The sequence below is a fragment of the Copadichromis virginalis genome, linkage group LG4 (genome assembly GCF_057382275.1).
Source record: "Copadichromis virginalis isolate Kocher_CV1m ecotype Utaka linkage group LG4, C_Virginalis_male_GT1.1, whole genome shotgun sequence".
Classification (NCBI taxonomy): domain Eukaryota; kingdom Metazoa; phylum Chordata; class Actinopteri; order Cichliformes; family Cichlidae; genus Copadichromis; species Copadichromis virginalis.
In genome coordinates this window covers 1,692,400-1,716,894 of record NC_140621.1, presented here as the reverse complement: position 1 = coordinate 1,716,894, position 24,495 = coordinate 1,692,400, and the positions used below count along the sequence as shown (strand labels likewise).

Genomic DNA, 24,495 nt, shown 5'->3' with positions numbered 1-24,495 from the left:
AACAGAAAGAAAACTCTTCAATGTCTGAACAACACAAGAAGTCCAGTTTTCAGAAATGAGTCCATCAGCAGACAGATGTTCAGTCTTACTTTGTACACAGCTGCTCTGACTGGCTGTCTGCAGTCCAGCTCTGCTTCTGGATCTTTCTCCACACTGTGGACAGGAGGAGTCTCCTGATGAAGCAGACTGGTCCCAGTATGAGGGGATGCACTGTCTGCAGAACCAGTGTCCACAGCTGGTAGAGACTGGATCCTTCAGGACGTCCTGACACAAAGCACAGCAGGACAGCTGCTCCTCCTCACAGACACCACTCCTTTTCCTCGTCCTCCCTCTGTGAACACATTTCTTTATCACTAAAAACATTGACTGTTAGTGACAAACATCCAGATTTGATGACACTGTGCAGAAGCTGTGATGGTGACACAGAAAAGTCAAAGTGGAGATACTTCTGTCCACCTTTGATTAGACTCATTACAAAAAGGAAAACAAAGTTTGAACACAGTCATGTTTCCAGTTCACTGACTTACATTTATTCCATGGACACTCACTCTAACCTGAACCACAGCTACAACCCAACATTGTTGAGGCCTCATCTCCTCCTTTCCTGACTGTAGAGGTTAAATATGCAACAACCAACAAATAAAAGAATTTGGTTCATTTCAAAGAAATTCACACGGTGACCAAGTAAAGTAACCGTAGTAAAGGAGACAACATCCCGTTGATGGTGGGATTATTTGAAAGATTTGCTTTAGTCACGTCACCAAATGCAGTTGAACCACCCGTGGATCCATGTTTGACCATTCTACCACTCTGAGCTCTGCTTTTTAATCATTTTATTATTATCATCATTCATTTATTCATTCTTTGGAGGGGGGCTATTTCCTAATGCCGCCCTAATAAGGTGATGTTCAAGGGGAAATATAACAGAAACTCTTTCAGTGTTATTCATTAATAAATTAACAGATAAACTGTGAAGAAGAAAAAAACTGAGATTTAAAGGAGAGAGTGAGAAACTTGATCATCCATCCTCATAATACATGTTTATCAGTATCTGCTGTGACCATACTGCAGTAATAACTACAAGTCTGCATTTCTGTGACTGTTGATCAATCACAGCAGGAATCTGAGCTCATCTCTGCACACAGAGCAGCTTCAGCTCTGGGATAAACTGCTCGCTTCACGTCCTTCTCAGCTCACAGACACTCATCCTGATATTTTCCTTTAACATTTGATGGTATAATTCATCTGAGTTTAAACTTTATCTGCAGAAATACAGAAAAACAGACCCAAACACCAGAAACCATCAGTTTCACCATGTAGAATATATTGCTGTTTCCTTGCTTTTAATTCAGAGAGAAACTCTGATTTTGATTTTCTCTGTTCTCTTTGCCACGGCCCATCCCAGCAGCAGCTGAAGCAGCTGACTGTCTCAACACTGAATAACACTTTAGGAGGAACGTCTTGATGCTTTCTCAATCATCCAGGGAAGTAAATCTCCAAAAGTTGATTCTGTTCATCTGGACGTAGCATAAATGTGGTTATCCCAGCTGGACTTTTGTCAAAGCTGGAAAGGCTCCTAAAGAAAGCTCCAGCCGATCCAGGAGAGAAGGACAACCGCTGCCCAAGAGAAAACCTGTAGTGATCCCGTGTCAGGAGTATCGGAGCAGTTGAGATGCATTTTTTCTAAACACCAGGTAGGGCTGCACAATTTTGCATAAAATGAGAATCACGATTTTTTGGCTTAGAATTGAGATCACGATTTTCTCACGATTTTCTTTTCCAGTATAAATATTTATTGCACTTATTAACTGCACATCAACTTCGTAACAGTTGAGACTGAACATAAAAACAATAAATAAACATAAAAACAACAAATGTCTCACATTTTGTCGTTGCCGAAAATGTACTGCTTGAAATTCCGTCTCCACCGTTGCTCGACGCTGCGTGTACAGAGCAGGTAGTGCAACAATAGAAAAATAGTTGGCACTGTGTAGCGTTTGTCTAGGGTGTTGATCATTTTCCTAAATCCCTCGTTTTGCACAGTGTTGATGGGAGCCATATCTTTGGTCAGGTGATAAGTGATAGCCTCCGTAATTTCTTTGTGCCTGCGGGAGTTCGACGGGTATAGGGAAGCGCTGTATAAGGTTCCCGTTATTGATGTTTGGGTGGTTGACCGGGACGGATTTTCTCCAGTCACTTTCTCGTCATCCCTGACGTGCTCTCCGTTGTTTTTTCCTGCTAATTTTAGCGTCACACGGCACAGCTTCTGTATCACATGGTATAAGGCTCCGCCCTTGTCATTTGTTGAGCAGGAAGAGTGAGCGCTTGTTTTCATGCAGCGTACGTCCCGGATCAAAATGCGGTACAATCATCGTCTTTTTTTTCTTTTTTTTTTTAAATTGTTGTCATTTGGAAATGAGATCGCACATAAGTATGAATTGAGATCGCGATTTTCTAACGATTAATCGTGCAGCTCTAACACCGGGTCTCAGTGTCTTTTAAACCCAAAACACCCTGCCCCAAAAACTGGTCCACCCCACAAATCGGGTCCCCGACACAAACAGAGTAACATAGTGTACGCTGTTAAGTGCAGGAGGATTGTCAGGATTTATACGTTGGGGAAACCAAACAACCTCTGGCTACAACACAGAAGAGCCACCTCGTCAGGCCAGGACTCTGCAGTCTGTTTACACCTACAGGCCAGTGGACACTCTTTCAATGATGAGGATGTAACATCCTGGACAGGGAGGAACGCTGGTTTGAGGGCGGAGTCAAGGAGGCCATTTACGTGAAAAGGGAAAGACCATCTCTGAATAGAGGAGGGGGCCTAAGGGTACATCTGTCACCATCTTACAATGCTGTGATTGCAGCCATTCCCCAACTCTCTGTGAATGGGACTCATGGCCATTAATCAGTGATTGTTGATCAATGGTCATGAGAATTTTCCAGATGAACAGAATTAACTTTTGGAGAAAGTTCAATCAGCATTTCAGATATAAGAGGGTATTTTAACACCAACATCAGTCCTTCTACTTAAGTATGTTTGCCTCTTTGTTTACGCCTAAATTAACTTTACTGTTAACAAGTTTTCATGTTTTTATAATCCACCAGTGTGCTCATGCTTTTTTAAGTGAAAAGAGATTTTTAATGATCAAATATAATTATTTTTGTTATTTGTGGATTTTAAATGTCCTTGACAGAGACAGATGATAATCATTATTCTGCACTGTGGTCTCAGGTTTGGTCGAGGTAGCACAAAGAATGGCTGGCTATGTTGAACTTCCTCCTGGGATCTACACTAAGAAGTGAGTCCAACATTAGCAGGGTCTCTTCCCTTTATCTGGATTCACTTTAGCATTCACAGTCACGTGAAGCTTGTTATTAACTCGATAAGTCAACCCAGGGTTTCAGCTGAGCGTTCACATGAAACACGTGGTGTTGGCAGCATCTGATCAATCATATTCATGGAGACGTGTATCAGCAACAGAGCAGCTGAGTTTGCAGGAGGAAGTCAAACTAAACCACAGGAACAATATGAGGAGATTACACACATAATAAAATACTAGCAGTAACACAGCTGCTGCAGACAAATCAGTCGTGTGATCGTGTGTGAGAGGAGACGGACAGTAAAGGAGTTTGCTATTAAAAGCTCTGTATGAATGTGGGAGCATTTGAAGGGCTTTAAAAAGGCCAATATAAAATAAAAGGCAGCAAAACTGCTGACTGTGAAAGTCACCAGACTTATCAGAGCTCTATGATTAAGACCTGTAAGAACACCTATTTGTACTTGTTGGCATTATATCAAATACACACGTATATTAAGCCTTTGTTTGAACTCTGGTTGAATTTGTTACTTTCAGACTGTGAAACATCACAGAGGCTGCAGCTGCAGATCTTTTATTCACCTGGAAATTTACTTTAAATGTTAGATGGAAAATTAACCAAAGTAAGAACAATAATCCATAAACCTTCATAAAGACAAACATCTCCCCAGCTGCTGAAGTGTCACTGAAGGGAAAAACTATTTGTCCTCCTCCATCCAGCAAACACAACGTTTCTTGGAAGAGCTCCGCACCAGCCTATAATTTTTTACTCATAACCTCCTTTTTTATGACACCTTTCTGTTGATTCCTGACGTTTGTATATATTTTATAACAATGACGAAACCTAAAGCTTCAAAAGCCCGTGAAAAGACTGAGAAAATTGGAGAAGATGAAGGTGAGCCAGCGAGTGTGGCTAACGAGCACGTGCTAGCTGAGGAGCCAAGTGCAATTAGCCCCGTGACTTCCCAAGTAGCTAACCCGACGTCGGCCGACATAATGAGTGCAATTGCTAGATTGGAGACTTCGGTTGATAGCAAATTAACTGCTATTTCAACCACGATGAACGCTGTGGAGACCACTCTTTCCACGTTAAATGGGAGGATACATGATATTGAGGAAGCTGTAAATGGGCATGACGAGAGGATTGCCGTTTTAGAGGCGCTCTGCGACTCACTCCAGAAAGGATACGATTTACATCACAAAAAATTGGATGACCTCGAGTCGCGGTCAAGACGACAGAATATCAGGATCCTTGGAGTTGCGGAGGGGACAGAGAAAGGAAACCCACTGGACTTTGCTTCTGAGCTAATTCCTAAGCTCCTGGGGAGTGAGAACTTCACGGGCAGGGTTGTGGTGGATAGAGCACACCGTGCCCTGGGCCCCAAGCCAGCTGACGGGGACCAGCCTCGTCCTTTAATTGTAAGGCTGCACTACTATCAAACCCGCGAGCGTATCCTGAGGCTGGCAGCACAAAAAGCTGCGCTGCAGTACGACGGGGCGAAAGTTTTCATCTTTCCGGATCTGACCGCGGAGGTGCTGGCACGGCGCAAGAAGTTTGAAGAAATCCGCAAACGGTGCAGGGCGGCCAATCTACGCTACGGCTTTAGTCATCCGGCTCGATTTCGGGTGACGCTGGACGGGGTCACACAGACTTTTGATAAGCCGGAGGCAGCCAAAAGATTCCTGGACCAGAAACTGGCCGTGGGTACAAATGAGTAGGGCTTTTTAACACAACGGTTTACTTCCTCAGGTATATGTTTTTTCTGCATAAGCCTTATTTTTGCTGTTCTTATGGGCGTGTTGATGTGGGCTCATACAGCTTAGGTCAGTATTATTGCTGTTATTACTTCCTACAATATGGACAGTATAAGCCCTCAGGGTCTTTGTTTACTCTTTGATTTGCTGTATGGGAGCCTAGTAAAGCTCAAACATATATGGTTTATACGGCTTTTGTTTTTCATTTATCTGAATTTTCTCTTTTTCTTTTATAAAGTGTCTTATAAATCTCCCTTTGCTGGTGTGGGGCTGCGGGATGGGTAAGGGGTAGGATTGTAGCTACTACTATGTTCCTATTGGATATGTTGGGTGGAGAAGGGCTTCAATTGGGGAGGCCCCTCATTTTTGGTGGGACTGTTCTTAGTGTTTTATGTTTGGATGTTTTTGTTCTATGGTGGTACAGAGTGTATAACTACTGGTTAGCTAGTCAAATTAGGATAAGTAACATTTATGTTAAACACATTCAATAAGACTACACTGAGGTTGGTCAGTTGGAATGTGAAAGGCCTGGGTAATCCTGTAAAAAGGGCTAAAGTTCTTGCACACCTTTAACTATTGCAACCTGACATAATTTTTTTACAGGAGACGCATGCTAAGCGCAAAGTTCAATCTGTGCTCCGTGCTAATTGGTTGGGTCAGGCATACAATGCTAATTTTGGAGCTAAAGCAAGAGGGGTTGCAATTTTGTCCAGGAAGAATATTCCTTTCTGTCAAAGCACAGTTACTGTGGGTCCAGGGGGAAGGTACCTAATTCTTACAGGTCTCTTGAACTCCTTACCCGTCACTTTTGTAAACGTATACGGTCCTAACTTTGATTGCCCTGAGTTTTTTCAAAACATTTTTTGAATTGGGTGATAAGCCTCATAGGTTACTTACAAGATTACTTAGAAAAACACAAGCATCACAAACGATACTATCAATCAACAACAAACATGGGCGGACCACTAGAAACCCCCAAGAAATAAACAAGTGTTTTGAAGATTTTTATCATGATCTTTATAGCTCTAAGAGTTCTGCGAGTCAGTCATTAATTGAGGACTTTCTGGAAAAGTGTGATCTCCCAAAATTAGACGATGAGGCAGTTGCAGATTTGGAGGCGGACTTCACATTAGATGAGATTAAGACAGCTATTCAACAGATGTCAAATAATAAGGCCCCTGGGCCAGATGGTTTTGGAGCAGAGTTTTATAAAGCTTACTCCTCATTGCTAGCCCCTCTGATTTTGCGTATGTTTAACTATTCAAAATTGTCTGGCTCTTTGCGAAGTTCATTATATCATGGTGTAATTTCATTGATTCTTAAAAAAGATCGCGATCCTATGTCTGTCTCGTCCTATCGGCCTATATCTCTCCTTTCTGTTGAGACCAAGATATTAACAAAAGTGTTATCAAACCGCCTTAAAGATCATATTGCTAAACTTATCCATCCGGATCAAACAGGGTTTATCCCTAACCGCTACATTTATTTTAATTTGCGTAGATTATTTAATCTCATATATAGTCCTGCTAGGTGTTCAGATGATTCTGTGGTAATAGCTTTGGATGCTGAAAAAGCTTTTGATCAGGTCGAGTGGCCGTATATGTTTACTATATTATCCAAATTTGGATTTGGTGATTCTTTTATCAATTGGATTAGAATTTTGTGCAAAGGACCTATGGCCTCGGTAAGGACTAATAATGATGTATCAGACCATTTTCGATTGCACAGGGGCACGCGACAGGGAGATCCCATTTCTCCTTTTATTTTTGCCCTGGCCCTAGAACCTTTAGCAGCTCGTATACGGCTAAGTTCTGATATACTACTGATTATACATCAGGGTGTTCCTCATAAGTTCTCTGCTTATGTTGATGATGTAGTCTTATTCATATCAAAAGACCTCGATCAGTCCACTATTGCAGCTTATTAACGAATTTGGCTCTCTCTCAGGGTATAAGATAAATTGGACGAAAAGTGAACTTATGCCTCTGTCGGATGGGGTGGACATGGCTTATCTGCATAATACTCCATTTAGAATAGCGCTAGATAAGATTGAATGTCTCGGTATCACAGTCACATGTAAGGTGTCACAACTTTAAAGCAAAATTGGGATAGAAAAGTTAATCAATTGGAGAAGAATATTGAGTTTTGGATCACATTGCCAATTTCCATGGTGGGGCGGATTAATGCCATCAAAATGGTAGTTTTGCCCAGATTTTTGTACATCTTTCAGTCAATCCCAGTGTGCATTCCCCAGTCATATTTTAAAAAGCTGGAATCTATTGTATCCTCCTTTGTGTGCTCGGGTAAGGTTCCTAGAATTTCCAAAAAACATCTTGTTAAACATAAGACTTGTGGTGGCCTTGGACTCCCAAATTTTAGATTATATTATATGGCAGCACACTTAAATATTTTTTCATTTTGGCGAAGGTGCACTCCAGGTGCTGATTTGGAAGGACAACCTTCATGGTTGATGATGGAACACCTGTCTTGTAGACAAACTTGTCTTCCAGCCCTGCTTAATAGCCCGATAAAAGTGAAGAATACACTATATGGCAGAAATCCTGTGATTCAAAATTCAATTAAGGTCTGGAACCAACTATTGGGCACAGTAAAGGCTCCTAAAATGTATGTGGATGCTCCAATATGTAACAATCATGCCTTCAGGCCTGGGCTGGAGGACATCACGTTTGTGACATGGCAGGGAAGAGGGATCTCATGGGATCTCATCAAACCATCTATTCCACAATACAATTTGATTCCTCGAAACTCAGTGCTTGACAGCTTCGTGTCAGTTGAGCCCTACACTAGAGGTGCTGTGTCTCGCTTTTTCAGGGCCTTACTGGATATATACAGTCCTTCATCTGATACTTTTAGGGAGCAGTGGCAGGAAGAACTGGGGGTGGATGTTACTGATGATCTCTGGCAAGAGTGCATTAAGAATATATATTGTAGTTCTATAAATGCTAGACATAGTCTGATCCAATTTAAGGTTGTGTATAAGTTGCATTTTTCTCCCACTAAAGTGGAAAAAATATATAAGAACGTTTCAGCCCTCTGTGTTAAGTGTTCAAGTGGTCGAGGAACTTTATCTCACCTTTTCTTTCAATGCCAAAAACTACAGCTTTTTTGGAATCATTTGTTTGATTTTCTGACCAAAGCCATTGGCAGGAACGTCCCATGTTCCCCTTTGCAGCATTGTTCGGGGTGTCTGAACCGGGATGGGCAAGGGACAAGACAGAGACACAGGTTGTGTCAATGACTACACTTGTGGCTAGAAAGCTGGAAGTCTGATAAACCTCCTACCTTCGAAATGTGGTTGAGAGAATTTGGAAATGTACTCCATCTGGAGAAAATCAGGTTTACCTTGTCTAACCGAGAGAGTGTTTTATAAGATTTGGCAACCAGTCATTAGCCTGATGGATAAACTTAAGTGAAATATACTCTGTCTTAACATTCATGTATGCTGTATTACCACCTTGTTGACTTGCCGTCCACCTTCTATTGTGTTATTTTGAAGGTGATTGTTGTATACTGCTCAATTATAAAATCAATAAAAATATATTGAAAAATAAATAAATAAATCACACCATCTGAGCCCAAAAAAAAAAAAAGAAATGTGTGTGAAAAAGAGCTGAGCTGATATTAAACATGAGGATTTATTCAAAAATACAGAGTCAGGAACAACATCTAGACACACATTACCTCTCAGCAGCAGAAGAACATCCTTTAAAGTTTACAGGAATATCCTTCGAGTCGTTGCTCTTTAAGGAAACACAGCTGGGTTCAGGTCCAGGAGATTCTGGCCTCTTATTGATCCTAAAAGAAAAACAATAAATGTAACAGCTTCATGAGACAGGAAGGAAAAACTGGAAATATTAAATTAAAGACATGATGAACAATCTCATAAAAATAATGTACTCACTCTTTGTCACATAACAGTCTTTTGTTAAAGTTTACACGGATATCCTTCGACATGTTGCTCTTTAAGGAAACACAGCTGGGTTCAGGTCCAGGTTCTGGATTAGTTTCAGGGTTATGTCCAGCTGAGCCTGGTACGCCCCACAGCTCTGGGCTTTAAAACAACACACACAGAGGTATGAGTGTGAATAATGATGGAGTAGTGATGTGAGTGCTGAGCTGTGACATGGAGAAGAGTCATGGACAGTTAGAGATGGTCATCTCAACTCTGAGCTTTGGTCTGGCTCTCATGTTCCCCACACAGAGTGCTTTTAGAGGGAGGCACTCCCTCCTCTCTGTCCTCACACTGATCCATGCTGCTGAAAACATCCAGATGAACAGAATCAACTTTTTGGGGAGTTACTGCATGATTGAGCATCAAGACACTTTTTAGTATTTTACTAATTTCTGAAGCATTTTACCAACTTTGTTCAAATTGAGATTTTGAGTTTGACTGTTGCTGCAACACCAGGATGTTACTACAGAATACACTTTATATTGTGTTCAATTGGATGTTAGTCCAGTGGTCCTAAACTGACACACCTGCACCTGGATTCATTCTGACCAGATTTTAGCCCAACAGTGTTTCATACTTCATACATCAGACACAAACTCTGCAGCTGTCATTGTGTGCAGTGTGTGTGCAGCAGGACACCGTGTCCTATGAGTGTTATACTACAATAAACAGAGCCTGACCGCGGGCATACAGAGGGCAAAAACCCACTTATGCTCTAAAGATGAAGTTCTGTTTCTCTTCAAATGACCCTCAGAGGTCATTAAACACATCACAGATTACCTCAAGAACAACAGGCTGAAGAACATAAAAACAAACGCAGAGTTTCTGTCTGATGGTTTGAACATGAAACAGGAATTATTGAACAAAAACGGACAGTTTACTAACTCTGCGGAATTTATGATCTAGCATCAGCACATTCACCTACAATACACGAATGAATATCACCAGTTAAACTGAAAAAGGAAAATAACCTGCATACAAATCCGACAGCAGACTATAGCGAACGAGCAGAGAAATGCATTTTATAGATGAAATGTTGGCAGCGACTTCTGAAAAGCAACTCTTAGGCCACCCCTGTCTCACTGTCAGCAGGTAATGAACATCCACAGACTGGAAGACCGTTTCCATCACTAAAAAAAGGATCCATAACTCGAAATTTCGAGTTATTTTCTCGTAATTTCGACTTATTAGCAGTCAAAAGGGTTACTGACGCCCATTCCTACGAGCATCAGTAACTCGTAGGAATTGCAACATGGCGCCTGTGTTCGGCTTGGCCGCTGTTGCTGCGCTGTGTTTTTGCCGACTGCTTCAGTATATTATTTTTTATCTTCTCATCTCATCTGTGATATATCATGAAGGTCTAATTGCTACTCGGATCTACAGTTCACATACATTGTTGAGTATCAAAATATGTATGGAAAAAACTTTTGACAGCTGGCAGAGCTACCACCAGGCTTTCCCTCCGCCGTTTGTCTGCCCTCCTCCCTCTCCCGACTACCGGTACCTGTTCTTAGCTCCAAATAATAACCCAGGAGCAAGAACAAGGTTAAGGAGATCGTCTAGAAGGGGCTGTAGGTCTGGTGTCCAGGCTAAAAGGAAACGCGCCCGACAGAGGGGATTTCTTCCGCTCCATGGTAGAGAACGTCTCCGGTATTTGGTACCGGTTCCCCTCCAGGACGCGGATAAGGCCGATCGGTTACCACCTAGCCGGCTTTTCATCACGGGCGAACAGAACGATTACCTGGATCGGCGTCTTGTCTGGAGATGCGGGATGTTTTCACTTTGGCCTATCATTCTACAAGACCACAGTTCCACAGCTAGAGGTACCGGGAGACTACGTCCTCTTTCCAGGTGTCTGCTGTCAATTCCCCGTCAATCAGCTGTTGATGACCTCAGCCTGTCACCTCCGCTTCAGATCGCTCTCCTGAACGCTCGTTCCATAGCCAACAAATCATTTGTACTGAATGACTTTTTTAGCAGTAATAGTCTGGACTTCATGTTTCTCACAGAATCTTGGCAGCGGGAGAATGAATTCATCCACCTTAATGAGCTCTGCCCGGTCGGCTGTCGCTTCATTGGGACTCCGCGTTTGGACCGTCGTGGTGGTGGTCTGGTCGCTGTTCACCGAAACAATTTCACTTGCAGGACTATGGACTCTGAGTTTTTCCCTTCCTTTGAGTCACAACTTCTTAAGGTTGGTTCTTCAGATATATTTTATTGTGTTTTAATTTACCGCCCTCCCGGCCTTGCTGGTGTTTTCATTAAAGATTTTACGGACTTTTTATCTTCCATTATTAAACTGGAGAAAGTCTTAATGATTGGGGATTTCAACCTCCACGTGGATGATCTTAGCTGTAGCATGGCCTCTGACTTTTTATCCATTACAGACTCTTTTAGTTTCATTCAGCATGTCTCTGGACCCACCCATGTTAAAGGCCACACCTTGGACCTTGTGTTTTCTCTTGGCTTAGACATAACTAATGTCTGTGTTAAAGACGTACAAGTGAGTGACCATTCCTGTGTTACTTTTAGTCTTCCCTCTGTACGCACCACCTTCTAATCTCATGTTCCATAAGCGGTTCATAAATCAGGATATTGCTTTGAAGTTTTCTAATTTGTTGGACCCTCATGCGATCAATGGCTGTACTGATGCTGATGTTGCTACACAGTGTTTTAATAATCACTGCTTGGAGATTTTAAATTCAGTGTCACCTATGAAATCTGTGATTGCTGCCTCAAATAGAGCTTATCCATGGATAAATGATGACATAAGGAAGGTCAAAAGAATCTGTAGGAAAGTAGAACGCCTTTGGAAATCAACCAAACTCGAAGTTCACAGGCTCCACCTTAGGGAACTTTGGGTTTCCTTACATGAAACCATAAAAACAGCCAGATCAGGATATTTTTCTCAGTTAATATCATCAAGCAAGAGAAATTCCAAGGTACTGTTTGACTCCATAAACTCTATTGTTTCCCCCGTGGTCCACCCAGTACCAGTGACCTCCATATCTGAGAGTGATGAGTTTCTGAATTTCTTTCTGGATAAAGTTAATAATGTCTGTATGAGCATTGGCTCTTCAATACCATCTGTTTGTGTCTCTGGGCCACCTCCCCCTCATTTACTGTCAGTGTTTAACCCAATGACCATACATGACCTTTCACTCCTGCTGGATAAAATGAAAATTACCACTTGTGCAAATGACATTCTACCTGCTGGGCTGTTTAAAAATGCTCTCTCTGCCATTGGCCGCTCTATTGTAGAGATATGCAATGCCTCTCTTTTAACAGGTGTGGTCCCTACGTTCTGTAAGCATGCTGTGGTTGAGCAGATATTAAAAAAGAGCAGTTTGGATCCAACTCAGCTTAAGAATTATAGGCCTATCTCTAAGCTTCCATTATTATCAAAATTCTGGAAAAAGTAGTTGCAGATCAGCTTACCACTTTTTTAGAAAAACATGAAATTTATGACAAATTTCAGTCAGGTTTCCGTAAAAGTCACTCAACAGAAACCGCATTACTTAAAGTCTCTAGTGACATTATGATGTCAGCTGACTCCGGAGCATCCTCAGTCATGGTTTTGTTGGTCTGCCTTTGACACCATTGACCATCCTGATTAACAGGCTCCGGGACGTAGTCTGTGTGTCTGGTCTGGCTTTGAAGTAGTTTCAGTCACACCTCTCCAACATATCTTTTAGTGTTTTTGCGAATCGGTTTATGTCACATTCTAAAGATCTGACATGTGGGGTACCGCAGGGTTCAGTTCTGGGTCCTATTCTATTTCTTTTGTGCATGTTACCTCTAGGACTTATAATTAGGCAGTACCCTGAGGTGTCTTATCACTTCTATGCTGATGATATTCAGCTCTATTGCTCTTTTAAGCCGATGGAAGTCCATAAACTGTCCTCTTTAATTAAATGTTTAGCTTCCATTGAACAGAGGCTTGGTGACAACTACTTACAGTTGAACTCTGAGAAGTCAGAAACATTAATTATTGCCCCCGACAACCAGATATCTCTAATCAAACAGCATCTTGGTTCTCTCGGCTCATCTGTTCAGCTGAGCCTCAGGTACCTCGGTGTGATCTTTGGTTCTGCCATGTCCCTACAACAACACGCTCACAGTTAATTAGGAGCTGCCTTTTTCAGCTAAGAAACATCTCCAAACTGCGAACTTTGCTGTCTGAGTTAGAAAAGGTTATTCATGCTTTAATTTCTTCTCGCTTAGATTATTGTAACAGCCTTTTTCTGTGTTTGAGCAAAAGGAATCTTGAGCGTCTCCAGTTAGTCCAGAATGCTGCTGCAAGGCTTTTAACTAAGACACCAAAAAGAGAGCACGTTACACCAGTGTTACGTTCATTACACTGGCTTCCAGTACACTTCAGAATTCATTTTAAAATCTTGGTACTGACTTTTAAAGCTTTGACTTGTGATGCCCCTGCTTACATTTCTGATCTTTTAGAGCCCCACGCTCCCTCTCGCAGCCTGAGATCTTCTCATCAAAGGCTGTTGGTAGTCCCACGAACTCGTTTTAAGACCAGAGGAGACTGATGTTTAGAGCGGTGGCCCCCAGGCTGTGGAGTGCTCTCCCTCCATCTTTACTTTGACTTGACTGTATTTATTCTTTTAAAAAGCAGCTTAAGACTCATTTATTTAGATTAGCTTTTAATTAGATTTGTGCTGTGTGTTTGATTATTTTATGTATTTCTGTTTTATATTACTGTGAAGCACTTTGTGGTTTTATCCTGTGAAAAGTGCTGTATAAATAAATGGATTTGATTTGATTATTAACTTGGAATTTTGAGAAAACTAACTGTTAATCAGTAATTTACGTGAATGACGTAATTTCCTTGTTACCCGGAAGCTGAAGCCCTCAGCTACAAATGCTACAGCTAAAGATACCAGAATTACAGCCAGTCATAAATGCACAAATTGCAGATAATTTTCCGTGTGGCTTCAGAGATGATGAAATCCTTCTGTTATTAGCTGAATCACATGGCGTTAATATCAGCAAACGTACTCTCGAAAGTGCAGATTTGTTGCGATCCGGTTTTGAGTGCGCATTCTACGTAGATTACTGATTGGCAGAACTAACTCGAAATTTCGAGCTACTTTTCTCAAAATTTCGAGTTACAAGTCGAAATTTCGAGAATGGATCCTTTTTTGTGGCGGAAACGAGCTTCCATAACAGACTGATGGAAATAGTTATAAAAAATGCTGCGTAATAAAGAAAAATAGTGTAGATTAGTTTGAGTTGTGTTTAGCTGAGCTGTGTCTTTAATCAAATCTAAACTGAAGAGTTCATTTTGTGGAGGAGCAGCAAGACTTTCAGTGTTACTCTCAGAGAAAGCCTCCCAAATGTCTGTTGTCTTACTAGTGGAATTATCTGGAAAATGAACCAATTCTTATAAGCTGCTTTTCTATATGAGCAGTCAAAGCATTTTATACAGCGTGCTTCATTCACACAAGCACTTCTTTTTCTAACAATGCCACTATGATGGATGCATCGGAGAGCAAGTCGGGGTTCCATATCTTGCCCAAGGATACCGTGACTGACTGGAGCAGCCAGGGATCAAACCTCCAACCTTCCAGTTAGTAATTCTACCTGCTGAGCTACAGTCTGTACTTCCTGAACAACACACCCTCCGTTTGTTTCTCCTCCTTTTTTGACCACAAAAATAATTCTAAAACTTTTCGTTATAAATACAAAAATGTTCTGTTCAAATGGCTTTTAATGAGCCTTATAAATGAAACAGTTTAAAAACATCGAACTACTAAATCAAGGGTAGCCTGAATTTACAGTCACACTGAACACAGCAAGTGTCCCTGCTCTCAGATACAAAATCTGCCTTTAAAAGTTAAGAGTAATGAAATCAGCAGTTCTGATTCTAGAATTTGTAGTCTCACACACCACTTGTGCATTTTTGTTGTTTTGATTTACATACGTTGATATTGTGCTGTAAACAAATGATGAGAACATTTTCTAAAACCTTTGAGTGTCCATCAGGATCCTGTAGAAACAGCTTCCAGCTCAAACATCAATATTCTGAATTCTGTTTAGAAAGAAAAAGATTTCTAGAAAATTCTCTAAAGAATTCATCATCGGTTTTGTTTTCTACTATTTTTTTGAAATGTCCCTCTAGCACAGATTTCTTTAGTCACATGTCTTTCTGTGTCTTCCATACAAACATTAAACATGCAAACACTCAACACAGCAACACTGAAAGCATTTGAGTGTAACTTTCATTCAAATTAAACTTTATACACAATTACAATAATGGAAAAAATGACTAAATATTAAAACACTACAACCACTGAAGAAAGAAATAAAACCAATCACAATCAACAACAGAGTACGATAATAGAACAATAGAAGAGACATATCATACAATTCATATACGTTCATGTGATCTCTACATTCAAAAAACCCAGTAACCTTCAATCCTTCATTAGTGTGAATGCTTGAAAAGCATTCACAGTATTGTTCTTCTAATCTTTATTAGTGTGAATGCTTGAAAAGCATTCACAGTATTGTTCTTCGAATCTTTATTATTATTAGTGTGAATGCTTGAAAAGCATTCACAGTATTGTTCTTCTAATCTTTATTAGTGTGAATGCTTGAAAAGCATTCACAGTATTGTTATTCTAATCTTTATTATTAGTGTGAATGCTTGAAAAGCATTCACAGTATTGTTCTTCTAATCTTTATTCTATTTTATTCTGTATTCCGTACGTTTTTTGTACTCCTACTCCTTCAAAACCGTTCAACTTAGAAAAACCATTCAAACACCATTAGATTCCTCTTCTTTTGGACATGACTGCTTCTATTTTTCTCATTTTTAACATTTATATTTTTAATTTTATTCAACTTTATTCAACAAAAATTTCCCAAAATTTCCCATGTATTTCAATGGGGAGACCCTTCAAATTCTCATTCAACTTATTCATTTTTAAACTCTTACTACTTCCACATACATTGACATAGAGCCACCATTCAAACTTTAAAACGAAGACAAGACATTCAACTATTCAACTTGTATTTATCTTTTCAATATCTATTATACTTTTTCTTCAGTTCCAGTTTAAGTTTCATGATGTTTTTTCACCCGTTTCAAAATTTATAATGGGTGTGTATGGGACGGAATGTTGGGGCTAGAGTGAGACAGCTCAACTGCTAGAGTGAGAGGAGCAAAAAAATTAATCTTAAAATCTTTTTTAAAACTGCTGCTGTGTCCGCAGCGTTTGCTCTACAGGTATGATTTTACCCTCAAAACGTAGCCATCGCTGTCCTCTTTCATCCAATGTGTTTACTATTGTACTAGGTGTTATGGTTCTTTCATAAATGTCACCAATGCACAGCCTCCTCCCTCCAACTCTTCCATAGACTCTAATGTTAAAATGGCTCAGAAGGTTCGTTTGAAAATCAGAAGAGCATGGTGTCTTTCCACTGTCACCACGTCCATATAATAAACTCCACAGACATGAAAACTGAGAATTTGGTAGACTAGACATTGCTGTCGCTCACAGTGAAAGAATTTTGTCAATACGACTTTTACTTTTCATTTGGGAACGATTTGTTTCGGCCTGACTTTTCTGTTCATTTTAAGCAGCAAAAGTGAGGCGCATGTCTGTGTACGTGTGTATGGAGCCATTGGGTGCGGTCACTATAGCAACCAGGCTCACACCTGCCTGCTTAACGAGCTCTCTCTCTCACTCTGCCAAGATTCATCTTAAACACTTCTCTTTCAACTGCTGCTGTGTCCACAGTGTTAAAGCCATCATTTTACCCTCAAAACGTCGCCATCGTTGTTCTCTTTCCAACACCGTGTCTTTCAAAGCTCAGACTTTTAAATTTTTTAAACTGTGTGGATCCAAGCAGAGGGATCACATTTTAGTCATTCAGTGATTCAAAGAATATGAACTTTTAATATTCATTCAGATGTTTTCTGACTCTAAATGTTCTCTTCTAAATTCTTAGGGTTTTCTAATTTACAATTAAAACATTTTCAGCTTTTTTCCAACTTCTTCTTCTGTGTAACCTTCAGCTTTTAGCAGTTCAGCACTTTTGTTTTCAGGTTAAATTCGGGTTGTTTTTTTTTAATCTCATTCAAAATTTTTAACTTAAATTCAGTAATTATTTCATTTCAGTGCATACATTCAGATTCAAGCATTCACACTGCAGTTTCTTCAGAAAATGCACTTTCTAGTTATTATTAGTGTGAATGCTTGAAAAGCATTCACAGTATTGTTCTTCTAATCTTTATTATTATTATATTTTATCTATTCCGTACGTTTTTTGTACTCCTACTCCTTCAAAACCGTTCAACTTAGAAAAACCATTCAAACACCATTAGATTCCTATTCTTTTGGACATGACTGCTTCTACTTTTCTCATTTTTAACATTTATATTTTTAATTTTATTCAACTTTATTCAACAAAAATTTCCCATGTATTTCAATGGGGAGACCCTTCAAATTCTCATTCAACTTACTCATTTTTAAACTCTTACTACTTCCACATACATTGACATAGAGCCACCATTCAAACTTTAAAACGAAGACAAGACATTCAACTATTCAACTTGTATTTATCTTTTCAATATCTATTATACTTTTTCTTCAGTTCCAGTTTAAGTTTCATGATGTTTTTTCACCCGTTTCAAAATTTATAATGGGTGTGTATGGGACGGAATGTTGGGGCTAGAGTGAGGCAGCTCAACTGCTAGAGTGAGAGGAGCAAAAAAATTAATCTTAAAATATTTTTTAAAACTGCTGCTGTGTCCACAGCGTTTGCTCTACAGCCACCATTTTACCCTCAAAACATAGCCATCGCTGTCCTCTTTCATCCAATGTGTTTACTATTGTCCTAGGTGTTATGGTTCTTTCATAAATGTCACCAATGCACAGCCTCCTCCCTCCAACTCTTCCATAGACTCTAATGTTAAAATGGCTCAGAAGGTTCGTTTGAAAATCAGAAGAGCATGGTGTCTTTACACTGTCACCACGTCCATACAATAAACTCCACAGGCATGAAAACTGAGAATTCAGTAGACTAGACATTGCTGTCGCTCACGGTGAAAGAATTTTGTCAATACGACTTGTACTTTTCATATGGGAAAGATTTGTTTCGGCCTGACTTTTCTGTTCATTTTAAGCAGCAAAAGTGAGGCGCATGTCTGTGTACGTGTGTATGGAGCCCTTGGGTGCGGTCACTATAGCAACCAGGCTCACACCTGCCTGCTTAACGAGCTCTCTCTCTCTCTCTGCCAAGATTCATCTTAAACACTTCTCTTTCAACTGCTGCTGTGTCCACAGTGTTAAAGCCATCATTTTACCCTCAAAACGTCGCCATCGTTGTTCTTTTTCCAACATCTTGTCTTTCAAAGCTCAGAGATGTAAACTTTTTAAACTGTGTGGGTCCAAGTGGAGGGATCACATTTTAGTCATTCAGTGATTCAAAGAATATGACCTTTTAATATTCATTCAGATGTTTTCTGACTTCTTTTTCTTTTCTCATTTCTTAGGGTTTTCTAATTTACATTTAAAACATTTTCAGTTTTTTTCCAACTCCTTCTTCTGTGTAACCTTCAGCTTTTAGCAGTTCAGCACCTTTGTTTTCAGGTTAAATTCGTGTTTTTTTTTTGTTTTTTTTTTAATCTCATTCAATATTTTTAACTCAAAATTCAGCAATTAATTCATTTCAGTGCATACATTCAGATTCAAGCATTCACACTGCAGTTTCTTCAGAAAATGCACTTTCTAGTTAGTGTGAATGCTTGAAAAGCATTCACAGTATTGTTCTTCTAATCTTTATTATTATATTTTCTTATTCCGTACGTTTTTTGAAAGCCTACTCCTTCAAAACCGTTCAACTTAGAAAAACCATTCAAACATCGTTAGATTCCTATTATTTTGGACATGACTGCTTCTATTTTTCTCATTTTTAACATTTATATTTTTAATTTTATTCAACTTTATTCAACAAAAATTTCCCATGTATTTCAATGGGGAGACCCTTCAAATTCTCATTCAACTTACTCATTTTTAAACTCTTACTACTTCCACATACATTGACATAGAGCCACCATTCAAACTTTAAAACGAAGACAAGACATTCAACTATTCAACTTGTATTTATCTTTTCAATATCTATTATACTTTTTCTTCAGTTCCAGTTTAAGTTTCATGATGTTTTTTCACCCGTTTCAGAGTTTATAATGGGTGTGTATGGGACGGAATGTTGGGGCTAGAGTGAGACAGCTCAACTGCTAGAGTGAGAGGAGCGAAAAAATTAATCTTAAAATCTTTTTTAAAACTGCTGCTGTGTCCGCAGCGTTTGCTCTACAGGTATGATTTTACCCTCAAAACGTAGCCATCGCTGTCCTCTTTCATCCAATGTGTTTACTATTGTCCTAGGTGTTATGGTTCTTTCATAAATGCCACCAATGCACAGCCTCCTCCCTCCAACTCTTCCATAGACTCTAATGTTAAAATGGCTCAGAAGGTTCGTTTGAAAATCAGAAGAGCATGGTGTCTTTCCACTGTCACCACGTCCATATAATAAGCTCCACAGGCATGAAAACTGAGAATTAGGTAGACTAGACATTGCTGTCGCTCACGGTGAAAGAATTTCGTCAATACGACTTTTACTTTTCATTTGGGAGCGATTTGTTTCGGCCTGACTTTTCTGTTCATTTTAAGCAGCAAAAGTGAGGCGCATGTCTGTGTACGTGTGTATGGAGCCATTGGGTGCAGTCACTATAGCAACCAGGCTCACACCTGCCTGCTTAACGAGCTCTCTCTCTCTCTGCCAAGATTCATCTTAAACACTTCTCTTTCAACTGCTGCTGTGTCCACAGTGTTACAGCCATCATTTTACCCTCAAAACGTCGCCATCGTTGTTCTCTTTCCAACACTGTTTTTCAAAGCTCAGACTTTTACATTTTTTAAACTGTGTGGATCCAAGCAGAGGGATCACATTTTAGTCATTCAGTGATTCAAAGAATATGACCTTTTAATATTCATTCAGATGTTTTCTGACTCTAAATGTTCTTTTCTCATTTCCTAGGGTTTTCTAATTTACATTTAAAACATTTTCAGCTTTTTTCCAACTTCTGCTTCTGTGTAACCTTCAGCTTTTAGCAGTTCAGCACTTTTGTTTTCAGGTTAAATTTGGGTTTTTTTGTTTGTTTTTTTAAAATTTCATTTAATATTTTTAACTCAAAATTCAGCAATTAATTCATTTCAGTGCATACATTCAGATTCAAGCATTCACACTGCAGTTTCTTCAGAAAATGCACTTTCTAGTTATATTTTATTATTTTTCCGTACGTTTTTTGAAAGCCTACTCCTTCAAAACCGTTCAACTTAGAAAAACCATTCAAACATCGTTAGATTCCTATTATTTTGGACAACACTGCTTCTATTTTTCATATTTTTAACATTTATATTTTTAATTTTATTCAACTTTATTCAACAAAAATTTCCCATGTATTTCAATGGGGAGACCCTTCAAATTCTCATTCAACTTACTCATTTTTAAACTCTTACTACTTCCACATACATTGACATAGAGCCACCATTCAAACTTTAAAACGAAGACAAGACATTCAACTATTCAACTTGTATTTATCTTTTCAATATCTATTATACTTTTTCTTCAGTTCCAGTTTAAGTTTCATGATGTTTTTTCACCCGTTTCAGAGTTTATAATGGGTGTGTATGGGACGGAATGTTGGGGCTAGAGTGAGGCAGCTCAACTGCTAGAGTGAGAGGAGCAAAAAAATTAATCTTAAAATCTTTTTTAAAACTGCTGCTGTGTCCGCAGCGTTTGCTCTACAGGTATGATTTTACCCTCAAAACGTAGCCATCGCTGTCCTCTTTCATCCAATGTGTTTACTATTGTACTAGGTGTTATGGTTCTTTCATAAATGTCACCAATGCACAGCCTCCTCCCTCCAACTCTTCCATAGACTCTAATGTTAAAATGGCTCAGAAGGTTCGTTTGAAAATCAGAAGAGCATGGTGTCTTTCCACTGTCACCACGTCCATATAATAAGCTCCACAGGCATGAAAACTGAGAATTAGGTAGACTAGACATTGCTGTCGCTCACGGTGAAAGAATTTTGTCAATACGACTTTTACTTTTCATTTGGGAGCGATTTGTTTCGGCCTGACTTTTCTGTTCATTTTAAGCAGCAAAAGTGAGGTGCATGTCTGTGTCCGTGTGTATGGAGCCATTGGGTGCGGTCACTATAGCAACCAGGCTCACACCTGCCTGCTTAACGAGCTCTGCCTGCCACTGTACCAAGATTCATCTTAAGCACTTCTCTTTCAACTGCTGCTGTGTCCACAGTGTTACAGCCATCATTTTACCCTCAAATTGTCGCCATTATTGTTCTCTTTCCAACACCGTATCTTTCAAAGCTCAGGCATTTAAACTTTTTAAACTGTGTGGATCAAAGTGGAGGGATCACATTTGAGTCATTCAGTGATTCAAAGAATATGACCTTTTAATATTCATTCAGATGTTTTCTGACTCTAAATGTTCTTTTCTCATTTCTTAGGGTTTTCTAATTTACATTTAAAACATTTTCAGTTTTTTTCCAACTCCTTCTTCTGTGTAACCTTCAGCTTTTAGCAGTTCAGCACTGTTGTTTTCAGGTTAAATTCGGGTTTTTTTTTTTTATCTCATTCAAGATTTTTAACTTAAATTCAGTAATTAATTCATTTCAGTGCATACATTCAGATTGAAGCATTCACACTGCAGTTTCTTCAGAAAATGCACTTTCTAGTTATTAGTGTGAATGCTTGAAAAGCATTCACAGTATTGTTCTTCTAATCTTTATTATTCCATTTTATTATTATCTATTCCGTACGTTTTTTGAAAGCCTACTCCTTCAAAACCGTTCAACTTAGAAAAACCATTCAAACACCATTAGATTCCTATTCTTTTGGACATGATTGCTTGTATTTTTCTCATTTTTAACATTTATATTTTTAATTTTATTCAACTTTATTCAACAAAAATTTCCCATGTATTTCAATGGGGAGACCCTTCAAATTCTCATTCAACTTACTCATTTTTAAACTCTTACTACTTCCACATACATTGACATAGAGCCACCATTCAAACTTTAAAACGAAGACAAGACATTCAACTATTCAACTTGTATTTATCTTTTCAATATCTATTATACTTTTTCTTCAGTTCCAGTTTAAGTTTCATGATGTTTTTTCACCCGTTTCAGAGTTTATAATGGGTGTGTATGGGACGGAATGTTGGGGCTAGAGTGAGGCAGCTCAACTGCTAGAGTGAGAGGAGCAAAAAAATAAATCTTAAAATCTTTTTTAAAACTGCTGCTGTGTCCGCAGCGTTTGCTCTACAGGTATGATTTTACCCTCAAAACGTAGCCATGGCTGTCCTCTTTCATCCAATGTGTTTACTATTGTCCTAGGTGTTATGGTTCTTTCATAAATGTCACCAATGCACAGCCTCCTCCCTCCAACTCTTCCATAGACTCTAATGTTAAAATGGCTCAGAAGGTTCGTTTGAAAATCAGAAGAGCATGGTGTCTTTACACTGTCACCACGTCCATATAATAAGCTCCACAGGCATGAAAACTGGGAATTAGGTAGACTAGACATGGCTGTCGCTCACGGTGAAAGAATTTTGTCAGTACGACATGTACTTTTCATTTGGGAACGATTTGTTTCGGCCTGACTTTTCTGTTCATTTTAAGCAGCAAAAGTGAGGTGCATGTCTGTGTCGTGTGTATGGAGCCATTGGGTGCGGTCACTATAGCAACCAGGCTCACACCTGCCTGCTTAACGAGCTCTCTCTGCCACTCTGCCAAGATTCATCTTAAACACTTCTCTTTCAACTGCTGCTGTGTCCACAGTGTTAAAGCCATCATTTTACCCTCAAAACGTCGCCATCGTTGTTCTCTTTCCAACATCTTGTCTTTCAAAGCTCAGACATTTAAACTTTTTAAACTGTGTGGATCCAAGTGGAGGGATCACATTTTAGTCATTCAGTGATTCAAAGAATGACCTTTTAATATTCTTTCAGATGTTTTCTGACTCTAAATGTTCTTTTCTCATTTCTTAGGTTTTTCTAATTTACAATTAAAACATTTTCAGCTTTTTTCCAACTTCTTCTTCTGTGTAACCTTCAGCTTTTAGCAGTTCAGCACTTTTGTTTTCAGGTTAAATTCGGGTTTTTTTTTTAATCTCATTCAAAATTTTTAACTTAAATTCAGTAATTATTTCATTTCAATGCATACATTCAGATTCAAGCATTCACACTGCAGTTTCTTCAGAAAATGCACTTTCTAGTTATATTTAGTGTGAATGCTTGAAAAGCATTCACAGTATTGTTATTCTAATCTTTATTATTAGTGTGAATGCTTGAAAAGCATTCACAGTATTGTTCTTCTAATCTTTATTATTAGTGTGAATGCTTGAAAAGCATTCACAGTATTGTTCTTCTAATCTTTATTATTATTAGTGTGAATGCTTGAAAAGCATTCACAGTATTGTTATTCGAATCTTTATTATTATTATTATTATTATTATATTTTATCTATTCCGTACGTTTTTTGTAATCCTATAACTTCAAAACCGTTCAACTTAGAAAAACCATTCAAACACCGTTAGATTCCTATTCTTTTGGACAACACTGCTTCTATTTTTCATATTTTTAACATTTATATTTTTAATTTTATTCAACTTTATTCAACAAAAATTTATAATGTATTTCAATGGGGAGACCCTTCAAATCCTCATTCAACTTACTCATTTTTAAACTCTTACTACTTCCACATACATTGACATAGAGCCACCATTCAAACTTTAAAACGAAGACAAGACATTCAACTATTCAACTTGTATTTATCTTTTCAATATCTATTATACTTTTTCTTCAGTTCCAGTTTAAGTTTCATGATGTTTTTTCACCCGTTTCAGAGTTTATAATGGGTGTGTATGGGACGGAATGTTGGGGCTAGAGTGAGGCAGCTCAACTGCTAGAGTGAGAGGAGCAAAAAAATTAATCTTAAAATCTTTTTTAAAACTGCTGCTGTGTCCGCAGCGTTTGCTCTACAGGTATGATTTTACCCTCAAAACGTAGCCATGGCTGTCCTCTTTCATCCAATGTGTTTACTATTGTCCTAGGTGTTACGGTTCTCTCATAAATGTCATCAATGCACAGCCTCCTCCCTCCAACTCTTCCATAGACTCTAATGTTAAAATGGCTCAGAAGGTTCGTTTGAAAATCAGAAGAGCATGGTGTCTTTCCACTGTCACCACGTCCATATAATAAACTCCACAGACATGAAAACTGAGAATTAGGTAGACTAGACATTGCTGTCGCTCACGGTGAAAGAATTTTGTCAATACGACTTTTACTTTTCATTTGGGAGCGATTTGTTTGGGCCTGACTTTTCTG

The 24,495-nt window shown here is 39.0% G+C and overlaps 1 protein-coding gene across 3 annotated transcripts in view; it reads right to left on the bottom strand.

Moving 5' to 3' along the window:
* Positions 1-24,495, bottom strand: part of LOC146710504 (NACHT, LRR and PYD domains-containing protein 12-like) — a 71,429-nt gene that overhangs the window by 16,842 nt on the left and 30,092 nt on the right. For 2 of the 3 annotated variants that reach the window (XM_085453079.1, XM_085453081.1), the window contains exons 3-5: positions 9,001-9,150; positions 8,781-8,894; positions 90-331 (exon numbers count right to left, since the gene is read on the bottom strand). In XM_085453079.1, the coding sequence (XP_085309205.1) occupies positions 90-331; positions 8,781-8,894; positions 9,001-9,150 (506 nt within the window). The remainder of the gene's footprint in view (positions 1-89; positions 332-8,780; positions 8,895-9,000; positions 9,151-24,495) is intronic. The other variant, XM_085453080.1, reaches the window with a different exon arrangement.